At 32.7% G+C, this 9,138-nt stretch overlaps 3 protein-coding genes across 3 annotated transcripts in view; 1 reads left to right on the top strand and 2 right to left on the bottom strand.

Annotated features, from left to right (window-relative positions):
• LOC141300291 (microtubule-associated protein RP/EB family member 2-like) overlaps nt 1–4,402 on the bottom strand; it is an 11,663-nt gene extending 7,261 nt beyond the window's left edge. Inside the window, exons 1-4 of the mRNA XM_073830609.1 lie at nt 4,333–4,402; nt 4,004–4,201; nt 734–832; nt 578–585 (exon numbers count right to left, since the gene is read on the bottom strand). Coding sequence (XP_073686710.1) covers nt 578–585; nt 734–832; nt 4,004–4,201; nt 4,333–4,402 — 375 coding nt within the window. The remainder of the gene's footprint in view (nt 1–577; nt 586–733; nt 833–4,003; nt 4,202–4,332) is intronic.
• LOC141300555 (CCAAT/enhancer-binding protein delta-like) lies at nt 4,224–5,560 on the top strand. Its single transcript, XM_073830840.1, has one exon. It carries the CDS (start codon nt 4,401–4,403, stop codon nt 5,247–5,249), a length of 849 nt encoding a protein of 282 aa, XP_073686941.1. The 5' UTR covers nt 4,224–4,400; the 3' UTR covers nt 5,250–5,560.
• Nucleotides 5,561–7,863: 2,303 nt separating this feature from the next.
• LOC141300290 (DNA repair-scaffolding protein-like) overlaps nt 7,864–9,138 on the bottom strand; it is an 81,302-nt gene continuing 80,027 nt past the window's right edge. The window contains exons 16-17 of the mRNA XM_073830608.1: nt 8,476–8,526; nt 7,864–8,378 (exon numbers count right to left, since the gene is read on the bottom strand). Coding sequence (XP_073686709.1) covers nt 8,262–8,378; nt 8,476–8,526 — 168 coding nt within the window. The 3' untranslated portion in view covers nt 7,864–8,261. The remainder of the gene's footprint in view (nt 8,379–8,475; nt 8,527–9,138) is intronic.

The following is a 9,138-nucleotide window of genomic DNA, read 5'->3' as shown; positions in this document are numbered from 1 at the left end:
TGTAGTTCTAATCGAATCCTCGTTCACGGCGCAGTGTGTTGCGGGCAATATTAGCAGTTAAGAGTGTGCATTGATCGTTAAGTAGTAGACCATCCGGGAATCTTTGGAATACTTTTTAAACATACTACGATTTGGGACATTCAATACTATTTAGGACGGACGCAGCTTCTTTGGTATAAGTTCTTTGGCTTGTCTGAACGCTAGTTTGTGCTCCAGTATAATCGGTCCGCCGAATCTCACCCAGTGAGAAACGTTCCGCGGTGCAAAACTTAGTGCAGGCCTAAAGAAATTAACGTTATATAATGGCCTCCATCACAACACTGCAAACTTGTTAGTTTAACATTAGGAAAATAAGTTTAATACTTGCATGAGATACCCAATGAACACAACTGTCCACAAACCAAAACTTAAGATTAAAACCACCGGTAACGTTAGATCTAACATACCACGTTATGCACAGTTAAAAAAAAAAAAAAAGTTTTATTATGAAGAAATGAAGGATGTATAGCAACTTTTGCTACAGTTAACAGTTACACAAGAACAGTCCAAGAGACTAGCAGCATGCTGCATCACTCACAACAATGACTATGAACAACATAAGAAACCAGAATAACCATTATTATCAAGTACAATGCACTATGCTGACGTCTAATTGACCAACACCTATTTACAAGTTATCGTGATTACTTATTATTTTAAACACGGTTATTTCATACAGAAATAGAACACTTACCGTTCGCACTGCTTCCCTTCTGAGGTGAACGGTGGCGCGAAACTGCCTGTGACGTAAATTTCGCGGGGAAATTTTGACCAACCACCAACACGCTCTTCACTATCAATCGAGAGGGGGAGAAGTGAGACACGTGTGTGTTTAAATCATACAAAATTCGTTATTTCTTGGACTACGCGATATATTTGCAATCATACATGCTTAGAATTACAATAAACTCGTTTTCAAATGTTCTCAGTGACAGATTGACAATTATAGGATGGGTGACATAAACGAATCCCAACAACTGTTTGGTATCGTCCGAAGTTTTCGCGGGAAAGAACATCAACACAATAAACAGAGGCAATTCTTCAGTCATCCACTAGATGTCCACGTGGACAAGATGAAGTGCCTCAGTGTGATGTAAAGTTATGTAGGAAAACAACTGTACCGCCCTCAGACAAATTATGAATGACTTTTTGACCGCATTAATGAAGATTCTTTGTTTGGCAAGGCAAGTTTGTATATAGCGCATTTCATACACAATGGTAATTCAAGGTGCTGTACATAAGATGAGTTAAAATAATCATAAAAAAATACAAACAATAAAAACAGAATTTAAGAACATTGAAAATTATTTAAAATTTGATTTAAAATCAAAATAGTTAAGAATAAAAATGATTCTGCATTAATACAAGCAAAAGCTAGTAAAATAAAACTAATTTTAACTTCAAGTTAAAAATGATTTTATTAAATGTAATATTAATAAATAACTTTGCTTTAATTAAGCTCTTGTTTTTATAATTTATAATATTTTTGTACTGAATTTGTACATTTAATGTGCTTCTCAAATACAGAGATATAAATAGAGATATACTTCTGACTATAAAATATATTAAACAACCAAATAATAATAACATCAACGTTTTTGTTCGCATTTATTAAAATTAATTTTCTCTGGGGGATCTTTTACACATTCAAACATGCAAATAACATTTAAAAGTTTTTGAACAGTAAGTTTTTTAAAGAAGCTCATCAAGCATTTATTTAATCCAAAGTGCAGCAAAAACAGTAAATATTTGTATTATTTAAAACGATAGAAATTATAGAAATTAATACTTTTAAATTGAACAAAAGTGATAAAACCATGTATAATATTACAAAAGATTTCTATTTCAGATAAATGCTGTTTTTCTGAACTTTCTATTTATCTAAAAACCTGAAAAAAATCTACTCAGCTATTTTCAACATAATAATAATTATAAATGTTTTTGGAGGAGCAAATCAGAATATTAGAATGATTTCTGAAGGATCGTGTGACTGGAGTAATGAAGCTAAAAATTCAGCTTTGAAAAAACAAATAAATTAAATTTTTTAAATGTATTCAAATAGAAAACAGTTAATTTAAATAGTAAAAATATTTCAGAATTTTACTGTTTTTGCAGTACTTTGGATCAAATAAATGCAGACTTGGTGAGCAGAAGGACCTCTTTAAAAAACATGAATAATCTTACAGTTCAAAAACTTTTGACTGGTAGGGCAATACTAATACTACTACTGATAATAAAATACCAACAAGCAAACAACAACAATAATGATACTACTACTACTACTACTAATAATAAATATGAACGCAACACATTTGATTATAAATAAAAATAAATATAATAATAAACAAATATCCATAACTATAACAATACTTATAAATGCAAATGAAAATCTATAATAGTAATCATAATAATAATAATAATAATAATAATAATATCAATCTTACTGTTCAAAAACTTTTGACTGGTAGTGCAATAATAATAATAATAATAAATACTAACAAGCAAACAACAACAACTTATGATATTATTAATAATCATAATAATAATTAAATACGAACAACACATTTTTTATTATAAATAAAAATAAATAATAATAACAATAAAAATAAAATCAGCTTTGAAAAAACAGAAATAAATGACATTTTAAAATATATCCAAATAGAAAACAGTTAATTTACATAGTAAAAATATTTCTGAATTTTACTGTTTTTGCTGTTCTTTAGATCAAATAAATGCAGACTTGGTGAGCAGAAGGACCTCTTTCAAAAACATGAATAATCTTACAGTTCAAAAACTTTTGACTGGTAATGCAATAATACTAATACTACTAATAACAATATACCAACAACCAAGCAACAATAATGATACTATTATTATTATTATTAATAATAATAATAATAATAATAATAATAATAAATATGAACGCAACACATTTTATTATAAATAAAAAATAAGTAAATATAATAATAAACAAATATCCATAACTATAACAATACTTATAAACATGAATGAAAATCTAAAATAGTAATAATAATAATAATAATATAAATTTTACTGTTCAAAAACGTTTGACTGGTAGTGCAATAATAATAATAATAATAATAATAATAATAATAATAAATACGAACACAACACATTTTTTTATTATAAATAAAAATAAATAATAACAACAACAACAACAACAACAACAAAAATCAGCTTTGAAAAAAAAAAACTGAAATAAGTGACATTTTAAAATATATCCAAATAGAAAACAGTTTATTTAAATAGTAAAAATATTTCAGAATTTGACTGTTTTTGCTGTACTTTGGATCAAATAAATGCGGAAGAGACTTCTTTAAAAAACATTAAAGATTTTTTGACTCGTAATGCAATAATACTAATACTACTAATAACAAAATACCAACAAGCAAACAACAACAATAATGATACTATTATTATTATAATAAATATAAACGCAACACATTTTATTATAAATAAAAAATAAGTAAATATAATAATAAACAAATATACATAACTATAACAATACTTATAAACACGAATGAAAATCTATAAAAGTAATACTAATACTAATATCAGTCTTACTGTTCAAAAACTTTTGACTGCTAGTGCAATAATAATAAAATACCAATGAGCAAACAACAATAATATTAATTTTATTAAATAATAATGATAATGCAAACACATTTTTATTATAAATAAAAATAAATAATAATAATAAACAAATATCCATAACTACAACAATACTTATAAACACGAATGAAAATCTATAATAATAATAATATTTAATAATAATAATAATAATTATTATTATTATTATAAATACGAACCAAACATTTTTTTTTCATGAATTTTCATTAATTTTAATTTCTATTCTTATTTTTTATTTGTATGTATGTTATGTATACATGTATGTTAGTATGTTGGTAGTGGCGCATTAAATAGCGACTTTCTTCTTCCACACTCGCATACGCATTCAAACACGTCCTCATATCCCACAACATGAAGTTCTGACAGTCTGTTCTTAAAAGTTGCTGGTAGGCGTTGATGCACACCCGAGTCTCCTCAAATAGGAGCACAGGCGGAACATGTGACTGACACTGGACATTCACTGGCTTCTGGAAGGGGGCGGCGATGCCGTGACGCAAGCCGAGCGCTCGTACTTATGCGCGCGGACAGCGAAGTTTCGATAGAGAGCTACGAGGACTTTAACACCTGTTCGCGAGAAAGCCAGACTTTTGGAGATACGCGCGGGGTGCGCGAAACAAGGTGTGATTACGCGTGAAAAAATACGCTTGTGTGGACTGCCAAAGGAGACTAGGAAGGGATCCGCTGCTTGAGTTTTGAGTTTGTCTGCGTCCATGTCTGACATATACAACCTGGACTCGCAGTGCGTAACGCCACCATGCAACATGAGCTGGGCCATGGAGCCTGCCAACTTCTATGACAATAAAGTCATGCCAGGGGATGGCAAATCTGGGGGAGAGCGTGCCATGCCCGAGGAGAACAACGGGAGCAGCATGATGGAGCTCAGCAACGCGCCTGCCATCTACGATGATGAGAGCGCCATCGACTTCAGCGCCTACATCGAGTCCATGTCCACGGTTCCGCTGGAGATCTGCAACGACGAGCTCTTTGCAGACTTGTTCAACAACACCGTGAAGCAAGAAAAGCCAGACTTTTACCTGCCGAGCGCTTTTGCGCAAAAGAGCGCGGAGAGGCTGCAGCAGCAGCACCAGGATGGGGGCTTTGGCAAAGGCGCGTTTTGCGCACCGATCAAGAAGGAGGCGGACTGGAGCGACAGCGATCAGTCCTCTTCCTTACCATCTCAGATCGAGACGTGCGCGCAAACCTCCGTGAGCCTCATGCACACGGGTCAGCCGACGCCTCCCACCACACCTGAGCCAGAGCGTGTCAGCCAGAGGAGGCTGGGAAAGGAAAAGGGCAAAAAGTCAGTCGACAGGCACAGCCCGGAGTATCGGCAGCGGCGCGAACGGAACAACATCGCCGTGCGTAAAAGCAGGGACAAGGCGAAGCAGCGCAACTTGGAGATGCAGCAAAAGATGCTCGAGCTGAACTCCGAGAACGAGCGCCTGCACAAAACGATCGATCAGCTGACAAGAGAACTCAGCAGCCTCAGAAACTTCTTCAAACAGATGCCCGAACCCTCGTTTGGGACGGCGGCGCGCTTGGCTGTTGACAGTCGGTGACGCGCGTCGGGGAAAGAGAGCGAGAGAGAGCCCCAAAAACCTTGCCAAAAACATACCTCAGCGAACTTGAATTACTATGTTCTTCTGTAGCAGCCGTGCATTAAGTTACACATTGGATGACGGACTTTTGGACTCTTTGTGATTATTTTTGTGAATGTTTTTGTATTCTAAATTATTACAGAAAAAAACTTCATATATGTTTTTATGGTACTTGTTTTATAATTCCCAGAAACTTCGTATTAATGCCAGAGCATGTTTGAAATTGTACAGTGTGTACAAATATATAATAAAACAATGTGAAATTTCAAAAAGATCCGTGTGAACGCGCATGTGTGCTGGGGGGGGCGGGTCTGAGGGGGCGTGGTTTGTTGAAAGGTGTAGCTGTCAATCAGCGAGAGCGACTTAAATAGAGCTTTCCAGTCATATGTGACCACAAAACTTTTTTTTTATATAAATAAGCTTTCCATTGATGTATGGTTTGTCAGGATAGGACAATATTTGGCTGAGATGCAACTATTTGGAAATCTGAAATCTGAGGGTGCAAAAAATCTAAATACTGAGAAAATCGCCTTTAAAGTTGTGCAAACGAAGTTCTTAGCAATGCATATTACTAATTAAAAATTACATTTTGATATATCTGTAGTAGAAAATTTGCTAAATATTTTTAATGGAACATGATCTTAATACCCCAGTGATTTTTTTTTTATAATTTGGACCCATACAATGTATTTTTGGCTATTTCTACAAATATACCCGTGCTACTTAAGACTGGTTTTGTAGTCCAGGATCACATCAGGGTTGTAAGTAACAGCGATTTTTGGAGTAAAATAAGGTTTGTGGTAAACACTAGAGAGACACATTTCCAAATTTCAGATGAAGCCAAACCTCAAAAGTACATTTCGTAGCTGCTGTTTATTTTTAGTTAAAAAAGGTAAATAAAGGCTAGAGCTACCACAAAGGTGTTTAGTTTAAGTGCTTGGAGACTGGGAGCAACTTTTCAGCAACAAAAACAACATTATTCACAAGTGAAGTAGCATAGTTCATGTATTGACTGCACAAATGATCTATAAATAATCTTATATGATACTGTCACTTAATGTCAAGTGAAAAAAGTGTAGCATTTTATCCTAGTTTACAGTTAGACAGACCCTGAATTCATGTGACCAGTTAGATTGCAAAACAATTTAGAATAAATTAAATTAATATAATTTATATATTAAACATAATATAAATGTGTCCCCTGGACCCTGGACCCATAACAAGTGTCAGTTTTTTTTAAAATTGAGATTTATACATCAGCTGAAAGCTTAAAAACAAGCTTTCTATTGATTTGGTTTGTTAGAATAGGACAATATTTGGCCGAGATACAACTATTTGAAAATCTGAAATCTGAGGGTGCAAAAAAATCTAAATATTGAGGAAAAATGCCTTTAAAGTTGCCCAAATGAAGTTCTTAGCAATGCATATTACTAATCAAAAATTAAGTTTTGATATATTTATGGTAGGAAACTTAGAAAATATTACTTAATATCCTAATGATTTTTGGCATAAAGAAAAATCGATAATTATAACCCATACAATGTATTTTTAGCTATTTCTACAAATATACCCGTGCTACTTAAGACAGGTTTCGTGGTCCAGGGTCACATATGGGTTGTAAGTAATAGCAAATTTGGATTTATGAGTAAAATACGGTTTGTGGTAAACACTAGAGAGACACATTTCCAAATTTCAGATTAAGCCAAACCTCAAAAGTAAATTTCGAAGCTGCTGTTTAATTTTAGTTAAAAGTTGGTAAATAAAAGCTACAACTACCACAAAGGTGTTTAGTTTAAGTACTTGAGGACTGTGAGAAACTTTTCAACAACTAAAAACAGTTACTCACAAGTGAAGCAACATATTTTATGTACTGACTGCACATATTATCTATAAATAACCTTATATGATGCAGTCAGTTACTGTCAAGTGAAAAAGTGAAACATTTGATCCTAGTTTACAGTTAGGCAGACCCTAAAATCATAAATGTGAACACTTAGATTGCAAAACAATTTAGAATCTATTAATAACAATTATTAAACATAATATAAATGTGTCCCTGAACCCGTAATAAGTGTCAGTTTTTTTAAATTGAGATTTATACATCAGCTGAAAGCTGAAAAACAAGCTTTCTATTGATTTGGTTTGTTAGAATAGGACAATATTTGGCTGAAATACAACTATTTGAAAATCTGGAATCTGAGGGTGTAAACAAATCTAAATATTGAGAAAATCACCTTCAAAGTTGTCTAAATCAAGTTCTTAGCAATGCATATTACTAATCAAAAATTAAGTTTTGATATATTTATGGTAGGAAATTTACTAAATATCTTCACTGAACATGATCTTTACTTAATATCCTAATGATTTTTGGCTATTGCTGCAAATATACCTGTTCTACTTACTAATGGTTTTGTGGTCCAGGTCACAAATATTAATAGAGTATATTAGGTTTTAATGTTATAGTGAATTCAATTACATAAATTAAAATTTGCATTATTAGACAGGCATATAATCTATTATAATATTGGTTGATCTATATTAAAAAGACTTACAATCAGTTATCAGGTGGCATAAAAAAATTTATTCATTGTCAATACACGTATTCAGCTGTCATAGAGAGCAATAAACCAATATTAAAGTAGTTCAGAGCTTTTTTTTTTTTTACAAATAATGTAACTTAAATACCACCATAATGTGGCTAGAAGCAACTTTTGTCTTAGCAGACATCTGATTGACAACACAAAAAAGTCTTTTATCAGCTGATACTGGAGCATCTGTCATACTATTAAACATTTAGTGGTTCTGTTTTTATAAATAGTTTTAACATCAACAAGCATTCAAAATGTAATATTGTTCAGGTGGCTTCTTAAAGCTTCTTTTCTTAACTTATTTACATGTATTGAGAAATAAGGCAAGACTAGTGTTGACTAATTTTTTTTTTTAAACAACAATAATAATAGATGCATGTGCTTGTTAGCACAGATCAAACTCTTCCAAACCCATCCAAACCGTGTGACTTCTGTTGACAACGTGGACGAATGCACTGAGAGGACCGATCTCCGACCCAAGAACATTTTCCACACTGTAACCCTGTCAAACAAACAGATCAGACAAAAAAAAAAGTCAATTAATAACTGAAATAGTTATAAATGACTAACACCTAAACACTACTAGTGCAGAATCTTACCTCGGTACACCTTGTTGAGTTTAAAAGAGATTTAATGGTCTTTTGCTGCAGCTGAAACACACGAATGCATTAATTTCATAATCTGATTCATACGATGTGGCAGGGATATGAAAAAAGCTGTATGAAACATGAATATTTTCTGTTAACTCACAGTCAACCCTGGAAATCATTTAGACTCTAAAAGCCTGAGGAAATCAACCCTGTCTGACCTCGTCTAATCAAGCATCTTGAGACATTTTCGCTTGACAGAGTTAGAAAAAATAATGTTGCAGGGTTCTTCTACATGGTGATAGTTGCTTTAACTAAATGCATTATGAAAATGGCTTAGTATGTAACGGGTTTTAATTAATTTACACTTAGGATTATGAGAAATAAGTTCAAATATAAAGATATAAACTTTCCCTTTCATGCATCAGTTACTCAGTGGTCCAAAACTGTCACAAACTTTATAAGATAAGTTTATTCAAGTCATTTCTGATATCGTATGAGAGATATCTTGTTATATCTGTTCCATAATGTGCGACCCTCCTCTTTCGCTGACATTTCCAGGAAACAAAACTGCATGGAGATAAACACTAGATGAAAAACATTTTGGTTTTTGCGTGAGTGATAAAATCATGCAAGCTTTACTTTCTCGAGTGTTTTTGATCATCATTTTAACGT

Source organism: Garra rufa, chromosome 24, assembly GCF_049309525.1.
Source record: "Garra rufa chromosome 24, GarRuf1.0, whole genome shotgun sequence".
Lineage (NCBI taxonomy): Eukaryota > Metazoa > Chordata > Actinopteri > Cypriniformes > Cyprinidae > Garra > Garra rufa.
The sequence above is the reverse complement of the archived record's forward strand: the minus strand, read 5'-3'. Positions and strand labels throughout refer to the sequence as shown.